The sequence below is a fragment of the Centropristis striata genome, chromosome 17 (assembly GCF_030273125.1).
Source record: "Centropristis striata isolate RG_2023a ecotype Rhode Island chromosome 17, C.striata_1.0, whole genome shotgun sequence".
In the NCBI taxonomy this organism is placed as follows: Eukaryota; Metazoa; Chordata; class Actinopteri; order Perciformes; family Serranidae; genus Centropristis; species Centropristis striata.
In genome coordinates, this window is record NC_081533.1 from 27,190,772 (window position 1) to 27,208,441 (window position 17,670).

Consider the following 17,670-nt stretch of genomic DNA (forward strand, 5'->3'; position numbering starts at 1 on the left):
GGTGAAAGGGTGAATGAGTGCAGTCTGTAGTGTAAAGCGCTTTGAGTGGTCGCAAAGCGACTAGAAAATCGCTATATAAGTGCAGGTCCATTTACCATTTACCATATCGCCAAGCCCTATGTATTCCTGCAAATCAACCTTAATGTAGACATCCTTCTAAATTATCATTTATAGTCTGGGTACCACCCACAGTTGACGAAATAATCTCAACTCTACATCCATTTACTACCTTCTTCCATGAGATTTGGCCAATATACAACTCCCTTCATGCGCCCAAGTTCCATAGTTGGGTATGTGATACCACCAAGCGATCTCCATGACAACTGAGTAAATATATTTTACTGATGAAGGCCATGTCATATGCTTGAAAACTCCAGGAAAAAGTCAGGAAAGGGACCAGGAGTTCAGATTATTTTGTCAAAATACCACTCCCAAGGTCACCCTCACCATGCAGTGGAAATAAGAACAATGCCTTTCGGACCATAACATGAACATGAGACATGAGAAGATTAATGCTAAAGGGATAGTTTAGAGGTATGAAGTGTAGTTAAGTGGTATGAAGTGTAGTGGATGCAAAGCAATCAGCTTACTTTCAGAGCTCCGGTGTCAGAGTTCTGGAAGGTTCCGATCGTAACTAGATAGTTCTGGCAAGCTGGCAGCGCCAGATTTTTTATTGAAATTCAAGCAGTTCAAGTCAAATGAACAGCTTGAAAGGGTACAAAGGTAAGTGGTGAACTGCCAGAGGTAAATAAAAAAGGTAAGCTTAACCAAAACTGAAAAATAATGTACATTTCATAATTATACAAGTAGGCATTTTTCAGGGAACAAGAAATGGGTTAACAACTTAACTCTATGGAGTCTTGGGCTATTTTGTCCATTTTTGAATTATTTTCATGTCTTTGTAAGTCATTTTGTGTCCTTTTTTGGTCATTTTGTGACTTTTTTAGTCATTTTGTGTCTTTTTTTTGTCATTTTGTGTCTTTTTTTAGTCCTTTAGTCCAACATAAAATGTGATTTTGAATCTTTTTTTTACTTTCAAAACACTATCATGCTCAATAAAGAATTTTAAATGTTGCAAATGTGCATTAATTTCAGAGTACACTGAGACATTAAACTGCATAATTTTCAATTAAATTCTGGAAAAGTTGGTGTGTTCTAAAACTTTTGACCAGTTGTGTATATCAGAAATCAACTTGACTTGGCATTATTTTGTTTCTTGGAAAAGCCAGCAAATACAATGCAGCCAGTACAACGTACAGGCCATCGTACATCATCCGGCGAGAACTCTGACACTGGAGCTCGGAAAGCAAGCTAACACCTTTGCACCCACTACACTTCTGGCAAGTATTTCATACAACTTAATGCCTAAAATCTAAAACTATCCCTTTAATACAACAGGTGCATGATTTAACAGGCTGAATTGGTGGTGCTAGACCAAGCACATCCTACACAAGGGATGTATTGATGTCCATTCGTGCAGAATGGTGGTAGTTAGCATGATCCATAGGTGCTGACTGAGATGAATGCCAGGTGCGTGACACACAGACTGCATGTACTATATGTGATATTCTGTCATTAAATAAGAAAGAATGACTTCTCACACAGCCAATAAAAGACTTGACTGGCAAACTGACAGCAAAAGTCAAGCCTTACTGACTTTCTTTGCTAAATTTCCATCTGTAGATAGGATTTTTATCATGTTCTTTCTCCCTAATGGCCTGCTCAACTTTCTTATTGCCTCACTTATAAACTAAACTACACGTGTTAAATGGTAATACAGGCGCATTTACAGAACATAGGTGCATGTTCAGACTTTATCAGGTTTTAAATCACCTCATTCCCTTCACAAAATAGCTCAAATGTCTAAATTGCCCCCATGATTCCTCCTGCGGAACAGGGGAATGGCGGTCTGTGTGCAGTTCACCACACACATGCAAACATCACACACCCAGCCGCCGGGACACTCAGACACACACACACAGGGGATGTTTTGAGTGTGCTGCATTGTGGAGCACTGGGGGCCCTGAATGAAAACATGCTGGTAGTGGGATGTATCAGATGTTTGTCCACTCGTGGAAAAAAAAAGAAAAAAAAGGCATGTTGATCCAACATCTAACTGTGGCTTCTTCCTGAAAAAGGCCTGTGAGTTCCAGCCCAGCAAGTGCTTAGCTTGGCACTTTCCCCACCAGTTCTAACTACAGCCTCTGCAGTTTTATGGCGTGTGGTGATGCCTATAGCCGTTTTTGCATCTATGAAGGCTTTGTGCAGATAACTGACGGTGTAAGCACGGCAGCTGGACTGAATGAGCTTTTGAAGGCTACTGATAGCATGTTTTTACTGTAGCAAGAAGATATGTACTCACAGAAAACTTAGAGGGCGGGTCCATATTTTTTTCTTATTTGTTTGTTTTTCCATTCTGTAGCTTCCCGGTAGTGTTCCTTATCTATTTAAATCCAAACATTCAAATTGTGATTGAAGTTTTAGCAAAAAAATACCCTTTTAAAAACGTTTTACATGACCTGATGCAGGTTTCTGCATGAAGACATTACAGCATATATCCTCATCCATAGTAGGTATAATACCTACAGTAGGGTTGGGCGTTATGGTCAAAATCTTCTATCATGGTATGAATATTTTTTCATTGATTACTTTCTTTGGAACTTTATTTGGAACACAGAAAGTTTAAACCAAATAACTCAAAACAATTAATCTAAAATTATTCAGCTCTGTAGGATTTTTTTTTTCATTATGCAGTTTGAGAAAAATGTCGTGAAAAAAGTTGAAACGCTATTTTGAGGAAAAAAAGTCAAAATTACAAGAATTAAGTAAACATTTTGTGTTCTGTAAAGTTGGAAAGATCTTCACAGATTGGTTGTTCCCGTGTCAATAATCATCAGAGGAACATCGTTTTCTGTCTGAACAGTTAGGTAGACTGCACATAAATGAGATATTAGTAGTAGTAGGTAACTACGGTCATTGTTTTGGGCAAATCTGCTTTTATGTAATTTATGTGAATTTTTTAGACATATATTAGACATATAGAGGAAAATCAGGTTGTAGCTTTTTGCAGTCTACTTTAACGAACTCAAAAAGTTTACTTTATTCTTGTCAACTTTTTCTGGAAGTGCATAATGACACTATTTTATCTCCTCTCATTATGTTTTTCACCTACCTGGACATTGAGTTGGTAACTTAATGTTATTTCCAGGCAGTTTAATTTGCAAGAATAGGTACTGAGGCAGAAACAGTACAGCCAACCCTAACCTACAGTAACTTAGGTGGCAGTTGGCGGGTTCCCAGTTTGGAGAAGCAGACCAGCATAGAGTACCAGCATAGAAATGGAGCAATGCACTGCTGCAAATCACTGTTAGCCATAACAACTTTGTAAGGTGATATGCCAGTGCTTACATTTCTTTCCACTGCTCCCCTAGTGGCCAAAAAAGTATTATGTATGTATTTAAGTTAGCTGGTTTTCAGCTGTTTTCTTTTGCTACAGCTGACGAGAAAATTAAAGGTCCTATATTGTATATAAACACTGTGAAAGTATCAAAATGCTCAGTCAGCGGAATAATGCACACAGGCCCTTTTCAGAAACTGTGCCTTTAAATGAGCCGTTACAAATTCCGAAATGCTGCAATGTCACATCTATCCTATATACGGATAGAAAGTTCAGCTATAGGGCTTTTACAGTCAATCCCCAGCTGCAATGATGGTGCATATGTGAAAGACCAAGAAATGCTGACCAATCAGAGCAGGCTGAGCTTTTCAGAAGGGGGTCTTAAAGAGACAGGCGCCAACGAAGAGCATTTCAGACAGTGAATACAGGTATATACAGTAGGAGAAAAGTAGTGGGTGTTTTGTTGTTTTTTTACATTAAAGCCTGTAAACATGTTCTAGTACATGGGTCGGTAACCTTTACTAACAGAAGAGCCATTGTTGTTGAGGACAACAGTCAGAATGGAGCCACAAACCTTATTTGAACCTTAGAATGAAGATAAAACAGCCTATGAAGTCTAAATAAGCCTACCAACATTAATAATAGGTCATAATGAGCATTTATTTATATGATCTTGTCAGAACGCAGCGAGGACCCGAGTGCAAATCTGGAATCCGAAGAAATATCTCAGTAGATATGGAATCGAAAGCTAGCTTAGCAAGGGAAACTCAAAACCAGACTTAAAGTTGGCAAAATTTAGAGGTTACGGCGCTGGCCTGTAGACTTTAATATGCTATGATGCACATTGTAGTTGACTAAAATGTTTAAAAAACATTTTTACTGCCTTATATCGTCTACACATTTTTACAATTGAAGAATACAAATGACTTTGGGCCTACACCAATGATAAATTAAATTAAAAATGTAAAGAAATAAACGTTTCATTTTGTTTTTTTGTCACAACCACAGGGAGCCACTTCAGATGGCTTGAAGAGCCACATGTGGCTCCGGAGCCGCAGGTTACCTATCCCTGTTCTTGTAGGAACCCAAAATACAAGAATGAATCAGAAATTAGCATAATAAATGAAAACATATAGAACCACTCTTATTATCCGATATTAGTGGGGATTTTTTCCCTGATTTTGTTTGCTAGCTTGATCAGCACGCCAAGGTGTACCACAAGACATGTGCCCTTGGTAGTAGATAAGAAGAAGTCATTAGCTAGAAAGCTAATGTGGGTCAGGGTTCAAAGTCTGAGGTTTTGAACCACTAAAACTTGCTGACAGTCTGTGTAAGCCAATGGGGGGTGAAGATGAAATGATCTGACCACATGCTATTTAATTTCAGTGGGACTTTAAATGAGGTTTTCACCCTCTACAGCACAATCCTTTCCACAGAAAGTTACTGAGTGCATAAGCTGTGAAAAGTCCCCATACTCCCTAGATAGATGGACACAATAGTGAGAGACAGACGCTCCTCTGCTCTCTGTTCTGTATTTACTTTCAGTGGAATTCCAGTTATGGCCTCTGGCTTCCACCCAACACCCCACCATGCACTTTCTTCAATGATCCTGTTTCATCAGCATCTTCCAAACAGGCCAAAAACGCTCCGCTAGTCATTAGCTACAAGTTTAAGCTCTTGTTTACAAGCCCTTCAGGGGTGATTACTATTCAACTTAATCCATCACCAGAACAGCTGGCAAAGAATTCTTCTTTTAATGTAGTAGTGTGGTCAATTTCTTCAGCTAGTGTTTCAGTCAGGCTGATATAATAGTAGCAGTTATCTTTTAGCATCTTTTAAGGAGGGGTGGGGGCAATTGTACCAGGAAGAAAATGTTTTACACTATAATATCAGAAGTTAGGGGTGTGCCATATCGTATCGTTCACGACAATATCGGTATATTTTTTTATGGTTAAAAAAAATGCATATCATGATATTGGCAACATTCCTACTTCTTGATGTGGTGGCGTAAGGTTGACACTTACACAACTGAATATACCGAGCTGCCCTCCAAACACACTGCTGCATTATGCTGTTCGTTAGCCACGAGCTAACATTAGCTAACAATCAAAGTTGTTTTAATCACAAAAAGCCACTTACTCTGTCGCTAAACACATGCAGCTTTCAAAATAAGAGCACAGTGTGTTAACAGAATCCACCACAGAACTTACAAGAATACTGTCAAAATAAGATGCCTTAAATAAAACATATTTATTCTCCTTTATAAAATGTCATTAAAATATGCCCCCGGAACCCCTAAATGGATATTTTTATTATTTGCTCATACTCAAGAGTCAAGAGTAATTTTTTGGGGGGATTTTGCAACTGTTGAGATTTGCACTTCACACTGCCTTTTAGATTTTAATTTATTTATACAGACTAAAAAAATCATATTTTCTATATCTTTTTAAGTATTTTGTAATATCATCAAGAGTATCGTTATCGCAAAACTAGCCTGAAATATCGTGATATTCTTTTAGGGCCATATCGCCCAGCCCTATCAGAACTCCAAACAGAAACAACTGGATTGATGACACTAATTTTGCACATGCTCAGTAGCATTCACTCTCTGATAGTGGGAAAGGAACAGGATCATTTCACTTTAGCAGAAGTTTTTAACAAGCAATTAAAATGATTTTGAGTTACTACTTGAATGATTTTCCTTCTGCTGTCAAATGTTTAGAGGACTGTGAATTTAAACTAACATCTCCAGGTGTTACTATGGCCTTTGGGGTTTTATCATGGCTGCAAGTTCAGGGAAAATAAACATAAAACCCTAATTCCAAAATGTGATAATGTGATAAAAAAAAATGTTAATGAGTGTGACAATTTGCTAATCTTTTGTGACATATAAAATCTGAAACTGAACTGGGACAATGTGTTTTATTTTGAAACTTTTTTGTTTAATATACACCCTGGATTCTGAATTAAATGCATTATGTTTTTCTTTACATTTCATACAGTGTCCCAACATTTCTGGAATTGGGGTTGTATTTGATATTTAAAAAAAAAAATCAAAATATAAAATTACATTTAAAGAAAGCATAGTTTTCGTGTTTAAATGAATTTATCTTTTACATGTGTTCAAACAATTGACAGAAAGTTTGATTGTTCGACTCTCAGCAAAGTTCCTTTCATAATCAGTCGACTTATCAGGTTAATATGATAATTGCCCAATTGGTGAAAGCATCTGTATCACTGACTTCTGCATTATATTTAATAGTATAATCTTGTCTTTCTTAGTGTATTAGGAATTAGTGCAAACATATATGGTTCTATCAAAAAATGATTGAGTTCCATACATACACTACCGGTCAAAAGTTTTAGAACACCCCAATTTTTCCAGTTTTTTATTGAAATTCAAGCAGTTCAAGTCAAATGAACAGCTTGAAATGGTACAAAGGTAAGTGGTGAACTGCCAGAGGTAAATAAAAAAAGGTAAGGTTAACCAAAACTGAAAAATAATGTACATTTCAGAATTATACAAGTAGGCCTTTTTCACAACAACTTAACTCTATGGAGTCTTGGGCTATTTTGTCCATTTTTGAATTCTTTTCATGTCTTTGTAAGTCATTTTGTGTCTTTTTTTGTCATTTTGTGTCTTTTTTTAGTCCTTTAGTCCAACATAAAATGTGATTTTAAATCTTTTTTTTACTTTCAAAACACTATCATGCTCAATAAAGAGTACACTGAGACATTAAACTGCATCATTTTCAATGAAATTCTGGAAAAGTTGGTGTGTTCTAAAACTTTTGACCAGTAGTGTACATACATGTCACAATTGCCCCCCAGTCTCCTCTGAACACATCACGTTGCCCTATTGCATTATGGTCAACTCAAATTGGAAATAAGTCTTTGACAGATTTCTCTCTGGGCCTTTATGACTGCAGAGCGCTGATGCAAACTATCAGCTCTTGAAAGAAGAACTTGCACCATTATTCTGAGGAACTGAAGCAACAATCTGAGGTTTACCATTCATGCATCAGTACATTTTGTACTGTCACCCCCAACTGCCCCCGTGATCTGATTTTTAGAATTGCTCTTTTTCTTCAAAATGCTCAAATGTTGAGATGCTCTTGCACCTGTATGTTAAACCTGTCAGCACACCCAACCACCACCACCACAACAGGATATTGCTCAGTGGCACAACAGGGTAATGGCTGTATGGAGACATGTAGGGGCAGGCCAGGAACAAAGATTCAGAGAAGAATTAAAAAGGCAAGAGGCAGGAGAGCGATAGGATCTCCCGGCGCACAGAGAGAGGGATTGTGTTTGCGTTGGCCTGCCTCATATACAAACACTATATTGACATAACTCAACTTTCTTTTGCGCTACAGGAGACATTTTTCCAAGGGAGAGGTCTTGACGGGAAATAACCTGACACCAGGGTAAAGGGTGAAACAAAGTGTGAGCAGATGCTGAAGAGAATGTGGGAGGGATGGTCAATGGCCAATTAGAAAAACTGACCGAAACAGTTAGTGCTCACTCAAAAGCAGAGGTGGAAAAAGTATTCAGATCCTTTACTTAAGTAAAAGTACTAATACCACACTGTGAAATTACTCCACTACAAGTAAAAGTCCTGCATTCAAAATGTACTTAAGTGAAAGTACAAAAGTATCAGCATCAAAATGTACTTGCAGAATGGAGCCGCTCAGATTATTTTATATATTCCAAAATATTATATTAGATTATTATTAATGATGCATTTATGTATACAGCGTTTTCATTTTCTCAAGGTAGGGCTCATATTGACTACTTAATATTCTGTTATGAGGTTTATTTTAAAAATTGTCTAATCACCTAAATTTAGTGCTTTTTTATGTTAAAGCTCAACCTGTAAAGTAACTAAAGCTGTCAGTTAAATGTAGTGGAGTAAGAAGTACAATATTTGCCTCAAAATGTAGTGGAGTAGAAGTATAAAGTGACATAAAATGGAAATACTCAAGTAAAGTACAAGTACCCCAAAATTGTACTTAAGTACAGTACTTGAGTAAAAGTACTTAGTTACTTTCCACCACTGCTCAAAAGTGAAAAAGATGCGAAATGCTGAAAGGAGTCTGGGAAAAAAGAGTGTGCTAAATAGAGATCCTTGGCTTTAAACAAAGTCAGAATCAAGGGAGTTAACCTTGTAGTGCTTCTAACCAATGTCACATTCTCAGAAACTACAGTACTGAATGTTTTGCGGTGTCAGTCGTTGCCAGTTAAACAAGGAGCAACCATGATCTCGTTCTATTTTGGTGGAAATGGAGGATCATGATCTGCAGTAACAGAAAGGATGAGTTGAGGAAGGTTGAAAGACTTTTGGACCGCAACAGATACAGCCACAGAGCTGACGGGGATTATACGCTGCATCACAAGAATGATAATAACAGAGGCGAGGCTGCTGTAAAATTCAGGTGGCTAAGTGTTTAGGTTAGCTAAAAGTACTGTTAGAGCTGAGAAAGGCATTTCGTTCCGCTTTAAAAGTGTGGACAGAAAGCTTTATCAGCAGTACATCTCTCTGCAGTTCAGCATTAATGCCAAGGTTCAGTTCATGTGTGTGCCATGAAGGCCCGGAAAACTGACGCAAGAGCTATCCCAGCTGCCCCCGGACGGCATCAAAGTCCAAAGTATGAGTTGTGCGGGTGCCGAGACAGAATTTCTGACCTTTGCTAGCAAAGCCAAGCATTTTGTCCCATCAACAACACATATTCGTATCTCTGTAGCCTTGGCCTTCATTTAAGAGAGGCGCATGACTGGGCTGCCATCCAATTAAATGTGCTGTTGTACCACTAATCTAAGTTCTTAATGCCTTGTCATGATCTTGGACGGAAACTGATACATCAGGCCAAGACAATGACTTGGTCTAGGGTTGTGCCTTTGGACAAAGCCATTGTCCATCGAGAGTGGATGACAGTCATTGACTAACGAGCCAAACATCATAATTTAAAAGTGAGACCAACTGGTCCAATTACAAACAATATTTGTGTTACAGTCTATGGAACACACTCATTTTCGGCAAAAAGAATATCCCGATTGATGACTCACATCTTTTATTTTTAATGGTGTACATAGCTCCTGTAGTAGGTTTTTATGCCCAACTGATTTGAATTCTAACTCATCATCACAGTTAGATAGTTTTAAAATTAAACCTTTATAAGAGTAGCCCATGATAGAACCGTCCAACCCCCCAACCATACAGTGATATCATTGTCCATTGTGATGTTTCACTGTGGATATTGTCATATGCCAATTCGGTAGATAACACCCAACCATAACTTGGACCGTGCCAATTATGGTCAAAAAACAGAAGTAGAGAGATAATTGAATTACTACTGAGATGTTTGAGTTAATAATTCTACTGGAGCACAGGCCTTCCAGTATGTTGAGGGATCTTAAAAGGTTGCCTTTGTTCTAGCTGGGGCCTTGTACTAAGAGAAGTAATTAGCAGCTTTATACGTGGTACACCATGTTCTATTACTGCCATGGGGCATGTTGCCACACAGTTCATACATCTGTGCCCTTTATTTTCATCAATCTAACACTGACAGAATAGGACCGGGTTTGATTGATGACACACTTGCACTGCTGTCTTGAAGGACTTACTGTTGTTGGACTTGAGATCCCGATGGATGACAGGGACGATGGCCTCGCTGTGCAGGTACAACATCCCTTTGGCTATCTGCACGGCCCAGTTGACCAGCACATGTGGCGGAATGCGGCGCCCCGCCAGCGCCCGGCTCAGCGCCCCACCTGAGGCATACTCCATGATGAGGCACAGGTTGGGTTCTGCAAGGCAGACGCCCTTCAGGGCAATGATGTTCGGGTGATCGAGCATGGCGAACAAACGCGCCTCCTGCCTGACGTTCTGCGCCGTCACGCTGATATCCTCATCCGGGTCTTGCCGGGCAGCCTTAACCGCCACCAGCTTGCCTCTCCATGTACCGCGATACACTTTTCCAAAGCCCCCGACCCCGATGACCTCCTCCAGACTCAGCTCCCGGAAATCCAGCACCTTGGGTTCGAACTCGCCCACCACGGCCGGGCCAAGCTCGGCAACAACACCACTGCCCGGAAGCTTCCCATATCCATTTGGCTTGAACGAGCCGTAGTTGGATGGGAAGATGCCCACCTTGTTGTTGACCTTTCCCGCCCACCAGCCCTCATCCCCTGATATCTCAGAGTCCAGAGACAGGACTTCCACCAGGTCACCTTTACGCAAGGTGAGCTCATCTTTACAGGATGCCTCGTAGTCAAATAAGGCTGTCCAAACAGGGTTGGTGAAGTTCCCTTTTTGTGATTGTTCCAAATTTTTCCAGTTGGACAGTGGGCCACGACTGAATATGTTCTTCAGTGGCTCCATGGAGCCTCACGCAGATGTTTAGACTGGATCTGATTTTGCACCCCAAGGGTTTGAAAATAAAGTACAAAGGAGTACTTTATTGCGCCTCGCTCCCTTTCCTGTCTTTCTTGTTGGTTCATCAGGGACCAGTGAAATGTGTTCAAAAGCTCGACCAACAAGTGGGCTGCAGGAGAGGATTCAAAGATAACTGAATGGTAAGTGTCTTTCATTCGTCTTGACATTACATGCAAAGCTCTCCCCTCAAAAACACAGAAGCAGTTGAGAGATTGCTTTTGTTTGATAATGGCTAAGTGCTTCAAAGCTCAAAAAGGCAGCAGTGTCTCAACTTCTCTCTGTTCAAGTGATGTGTGGTTCCCCAACATGGTTCGAGCACATTAATTCACCTGCCTGTATTTAAGAGGCTCTTGAATCACCTCATTATGTGTAAACGAGCTCTTCTCTTCCCTCATTCACAATTGCCACCTGTTGAGTCCTGACTTTGAAAACTGAAAGTGTAACGATGATAAACAACCATCCAACGCTTGTTGTATTCCAGAGTAGGGTTCCCACTGCATTTAGCTGTCCATTTCAAGTTTTTATGTATTTTTAGCCATTAAGTGCAGTGGCCACCACAGGCAGGAAACGCTGCGAAGCGGAGAAGAATAGCAGGAAAGGAGCATTCAGTCCAGCCAACCAGTGTTTTACGACAAGTTTCAGGGCTAACCAGTTCGCATTAGTAAACTTAAATCTCCAATGAGCGCGTCTGACCGCAACTTTGCGGCGTTTGCGCAGGAAACCCCGCATCTCTTTGAGCGAGAGGACCCATACTTACGGTGTTATCAGAAGCACACAATGAGCTGCGCTTTATCACAACATAAAAACCTAAGGGACCGACGACTTTGTAACAGGAAGAGCTATCCAAACCTGCCTGACTTTACTTTCCAGAGGAACACGCAGAAAAACAAATCCCGTTAGATCCTAATTGGAGTTGAGCGCGTGGCCTGGTCCAGCTCGGTGGTCGTTGTTACAGTCGCTATCCAAACAGCCCAACAACTCCATCATAACTTATTATCATATTCCTCTTCCTCGGTCACTGTTCACTCGTCAGGACCTCGAACCACTTCTACGTCTGCGCTTACAGCCAGTAGAGAGGGTGGGGTTTCAAAACTTTTTCTCTCCCAACAGGAAAAGAGTCAGATGACAGGCCACGGTCAAGCTACACGCGATACTTAGTTACATATCCGGTTATTCTGTCAAAATAAAACTTGGGAGACAAACGCGCATGTTTGACAGACAGGTGGCGGAGGGATATCGTCACCCTGTTAAAATAATCGCCTAACTCTTTTTTTCAAGTTTTGCAGGAAACACAAAAAACTTCACCAAAAGTGTAACATATGACATTTATTTTATCATTTCACTCAAAAAGGATGTAACAAAGGATGGCTATTGGCATAGTAATAACACTGTGTGTAAATTATGTAACTTAAGAGAAATAAATGACTTAGGCAATTTTTTTGAACATGCCTTTGTGTATTAAGCAAGATATGGTAACACTTTATTTTGAAGGTGTCTACATAAGAGTCACACAAGCCTGTCAGATACATGACATGTATCATGAGCATTAATGTTACTTCAAAGTGTCATTAATGTTCATGGCACAACCCATGTCATGTTTATGACACGCTCATGTCACTCTTATGTAGACACCTTCAAAATAAAGTGTTACCATTTCTTGCTTAAGTGACAAAGGCATGTTCAAAAAAATTGCCTAAGTCACATTTTATTTTGATTTAGGCATAATAAATCCACTTAAGTCACACACTTGACATAGGCCATTATCTTAAAGGGGTAAAATCACATGATCTGATCAACTGAGGATGTAGGTGATTTTACCATAGGTGGCCGGCGTCATGAGGAGATGATTTAGGCAAAAAACAACAATTTTGACAAAAAATGACTTAGGCGATTACTCTAACAGGGTGACGATATGGATTATAAATGATAAAGGAAAGGTCAATACCTCTGTGGTGAATAATCACAGTGAGTGCTTTGGTCATTGGTTTATTTTGCTTTACGCTGCAGTTAAAAAAATTAATAAACTTTTTTTTAAAGCAACGATGTGGTTTTAAGCAAAGTAAATACATAGCTAAATTGAACTTCAAATAACTAAAAAGCTTAAAGTTCACTGACAAGCTACATTTGTGCAAAAATAAAGTTGTTTATTTATTTCAACATTATTTACTAAGTTAAAGTAAGTAAGTAAGTAAGAAAGTAAGAATGAATCTCCGGTGTTTATGGGCTACTAAATATGTACAACCCATCTCTGTGTTATGTATATGTGAGACTTTTATTCTGAATTAATTTTGCTGTATTCTCATTACCCCATTTTCCAGCTGTCTAATAATGTTACTGTGCAAGAACATGTAAGGTCTCCATAATAGTTGTAGGCTACCATAATGTTGAAGAGAAGAGAGCACAATACTCGTTTTATTATGTGGTAATTATATCATGATGTGATGTCATATTTTGTGAGGAAAACACATTCATAAGTTCTTTTAATTTACGATGGATTTTTATTTGATCAAACAGCACAGTTACGGCACAGTTAAGCCTGGCTTTTAATTTGAAATTCACCCTCAAAGTCCTATTTGTTTATTATGGCTCACTTGACTTTGGTGTTAACAGGTGGTAAATTAAAAAATCCTTTCCTATTACCAAAAGGTAATACTGTGGGTAAACTTGGCTTTTTTGTAGATAATTCTCATGAGCAAATAATCCCATAATGTGTACAAATATAAAATCTATAAATATTCTATGTTTAGTTTTCTCTTCATAGTTTGATTATGTATATTCAATATATTGGTATATTTTCATACACTGTATGAGTTTAAGTACATACCATTTGCTCTGTTGCTATTTACACTTTATTGCTTTTTTATTGCTCCCACCTGCTGCTAAACACAGTAAAGTGTCTTCCTGTTGAGATATAATGCTTTGTGCTTTATGCGTGACATTCAGTCCAAATACTCAAGGACTTACGTTCATTAAAATTGTCCTCAAAAAAAGAGGATGAAGTGCTACTGTTAGGTTTCCTGTGAGCAGGAATTTGTTGAAGATTTTCTTTTGTCTGGTGTTACTTTGAACAACATCAAAAAAAAGTGGTTTTCCTTTCCTCAAGCAACACATTTAAAAGCCTTTGGCATATGGCTGGTTTAATGTTCTTTATTCATTTGATAGGCTACTTACCCGACTGAGGTGAGAGAGCTGTTGGAGAAGTTTCTCTGACGTGATGTTAGATTTACTGCTGTACAGTTCTACTTAAGAGAAAGTCAAATGCAGCTCATTTAAAGTTTTATTCCAAGGAGAATATACTCACTTCCACTACCATTTTTCTATTTTTGAAACACAAGAGTTCTCCTGATGATTCTCTTATAAAAAAAATGTACAAATAAGTCATATTTTGTGATGCAATGTTTCTAAAAAGCCTACAAATATGCTCATATTACTGACTATTTTATTATTATTTGTTTATTTTTTGTCTTTTCTTGGTGGAAATAGGCCTCTGTAGCAGCAAAATTCATCTTAAATTAGAGAGATTGATTCAAATGAGCCACTCAACATTCCATTAAAACACATTATGACACTGATCATAATCTTGAGCAATCGAGGTCAGTACACTAATTGATGCCTAAATTTATATTAATTTCACATATTGGTCCTTCTACTGAAGATGTGCACCTTTAAAGCATTTATCTGTTTTAAAAGAAAAACGTAGTGTTTTTTTTAATAAAATAGCTGGGCACTGTAGTTTTAAGCAAACATTACTCAAGCAGGACAAAATAGTGCATTTATTGGGGACTATTTTAAGCGGTGGATTAATCCACATTTGCCGCTCTAGTGTTTATTTCTGGCAGCAGGATGGTGTATGTGGGATTGTGTGAAAATAAACTACAGTGTGGGTGTTCATGGCAATGAAGAAACATGTCACCCAATGCAACAGTGGCTTAAGGATAATGAATGAATGAAACAGGTGAAATACTTTGGTTTATGACTAAATACCTGCAAAGCTAATGACATTTCCGTCAGCCTCAACTGAACTTTGGGTTTAGTTGTAATAGAGAGCAAACAAAATGACATATTTTATAGGCCAACCCGGAAGTAGCATCACCATGGGGTTTATTGAGAATCCTCCTATGGGATTTTTGCATTGAATTTTGGATCATTGCAGAAAATAAACTCACACCTTTCACAGTGTGCTTTCAATTCCTCAAAATTAACTACATTACATTTTGGTTGCCTAAAAAGTATTATGTTCAGCATTTGGTTTTACTGAAAGTCGCTCTAAGGAGCCGGCTCTTATTTTTTATTTTATTTTTTTAAGCTGGCACAGTTTACATGAATTAAATTATGGATAGACCTGGCTAACCAAGCTAGCTAGCAAGTGTTAGCTGGTAACTTAGCATTTAGCTTAGTGCTCCTCCCGTGTCCAAAAAAATAGGTTATGTTAAAAGTTCATTGATCTTTCTGTTTTGTGTTGTTTTTCTTGCATTTATTAGTATATTTAAACAACTTTATGTTAAACTATCCCACATATCTCCACCATAGTGAGGCAGGGACAAACTGCCTTTTTTAAAAATAGCCTGAAGTACAGATCTGTGGGTTTATTAATGAGCTGGTTCCCAGTGTGCCCTCTGATAAAGGCCACAGCACGGCTAAAACACGAGGCTTCTCGAGATCATGCTTTCTCTTGATGTGGAAAGCATTTCAGAATATTAACACTAATTGAAATATGAATTTTATTTTACCCATACAAAATAAAAATACATTTTAAAATTTACGAGTCGACTCTTCTTTTTTTTTTGCTTTTGTTTTAAGTTGGGACTGTTTACATGAATTAAATTATGGGTTGACCTGGCTAACCAAGCTAGCTAGCTAGCGTTAGCTGGTAACTTAGCACTTAACTTAGTGCTCCTCCCCAGTGTCCAGCTGGGCTTTTTTATTTTTTGCTGTTTTTTCATGTATTTCTAGGTATATTTAAACAACTTGATGTCAAACTATCGCACATATCTCCACCATAGCGAGGCAGGGACAAACTGCCTTATTTAAAAATAGCCTGAAGTACAGATCTGAGGGTTTATTAATGAGCTGGTTCCCAGTGTGCCCTCTGATTAAGGCCACAGCACGGCTAAAACACGAGGTGCATTTTAAACATGCTTCTGGAAAGCATTTCAGAATATTAACATTAATTATTACTTGAATTTTATTTTACCTATACAAAATGAAAATACATTTCAAAATTTACGAGTCGGCTCTTTTTTTTTTTTTTTTTTGCTTTTGTTTTAAGGTGGCACTGTTTACATGAATTAAATTATGGGTTGACCTGGCTAACCAAGCTAGCTAGCTAGCGTTAGCTGGTAACTTAGCACTTAACTTAGTGCTCCTCCCCAGTGTCCAAATATTTTCACTTCTGGCTCCAAAAAACAAGAGTATGTTAAAGTGCATTGAGCTTTTTTATTTTTTGCTGTTTTTTCATGTATTTATAGATATATTTAAACAACTTGATGTCAAACTATCCCACATATCACCACCATAGTGAGACAGGGGCAAACTGTCTTATTTAAAAATAGCCTGAAGTACAGATCTGAGGGTTTATAAATGAGCTGGTTCCCAGTGTGCCATCTGATGAAGGCCACAGCACGGCTAAAACACAAGGTGCATTTTAAACATGCTTCTGGAAAGCATTTCAGAATATTAACATTAATTGAAATATGAATTTTATTTTACCCATACAAAATAAAAATACATTTTAAAATTTACAAGTGGGCTCTTTTTTTTTTTTTTTTGCTTTTGTTTTAAGTTGGCACTGTTTGCATGAATTAAATTATGGGTTGACCCGGCTAACCAAGCTAGCTAGCGTTAGCTGGTAACTTAGCACTTAATTTAGTGCTCCTACCGAGTGTCTAAATATTTTCACTTCTGGCTCCAAAAACAAGAGTATGTTAAAGCTTTTTTATTTTTTGCTGTTTTTTCATGTACAGTACAGGCCAAAAGTTTGGACACACCTTCTCATTCAATGCGTTTTTCTTTATTTTCATGACCATTTACATTGTAGATTCTCACTGAAGGCATCAAAACTATGAATGAACACATATGACAACTTGATGTCAAACTATCCCACATATCTCCACCATAGCGAGACAGGGACAAACTGTCTTATTTAAAAATAGCCTGAAGTACAGATCTGAGGGTTTATTAATGAGCTGGTTCCCAGTGTGCCCTCTGATTAAGGCCACAGCACGGCTAAAACACTAGGTGCATTTTAAACATGCTTCTGGAAAGCATTTCAGAATATTAACATTAAATGAAATATGAATTTTATTTTACCCATACAAAATAAAAATACATTTTAAAATTTACAAGTCGGCTCTTTGTTATTTTTGCTTTTGTTTTAAGTTGGGACTGTTTACATGAATTAAATTATGGGTTGACCTGGCTAACCAAGCTAGCTAGCTAGCGTTAGCTGGTAACTTAACTTAGTGCTCCTCCCCAGTGTCCAAATATTTTCACTTCTGGCTCCAAAAAACAAGAGTATGTTAAAGTGCATTGAGCTTTTTTTATTTTTTGCTGTTTTTTCATGTACAGTACAGGCCAAAAGGTTGGACACACCTTCTCATTCAATGCGTTTTTCTTTATTTTCATGACTATTTACATTGTAGATTCTCACTGAAGGCATCAAAACTATGAATGAACACATATGGAATTATGTACTTAACACAAAAAATTTGAAATAACTGAAAACATGTCTTGTATTTTAGATTCCTCAAAGTAGCCACCCTTTGCTTACTAGAATATAAGACATGTTTTCAGTTATTTCACACTTTTTTGTTAAGTACATAATTCCACATGTGTTCAT

General features: G+C 38.0%; 1 protein-coding gene across 1 annotated transcript in view; it reads right to left on the minus strand.

The window, feature by feature from the left end:
• LOC131989842 (mitogen-activated protein kinase kinase kinase 11) overlaps positions 1 to 11,980 on the minus strand; it is a 68,288-nt gene extending 56,308 nt beyond the window's left edge. The window contains exon 1 of the mRNA XM_059355187.1: positions 10,022 to 11,980. Within this exon, the coding sequence (XP_059211170.1) occupies positions 10,022 to 10,778 (757 nt within the window). The 5' untranslated portion in view covers positions 10,779 to 11,980. The remainder of the gene's footprint in view (positions 1 to 10,021) is intronic.
• Positions 11,981 to 17,670: the final 5,690 nt, after the last annotated feature.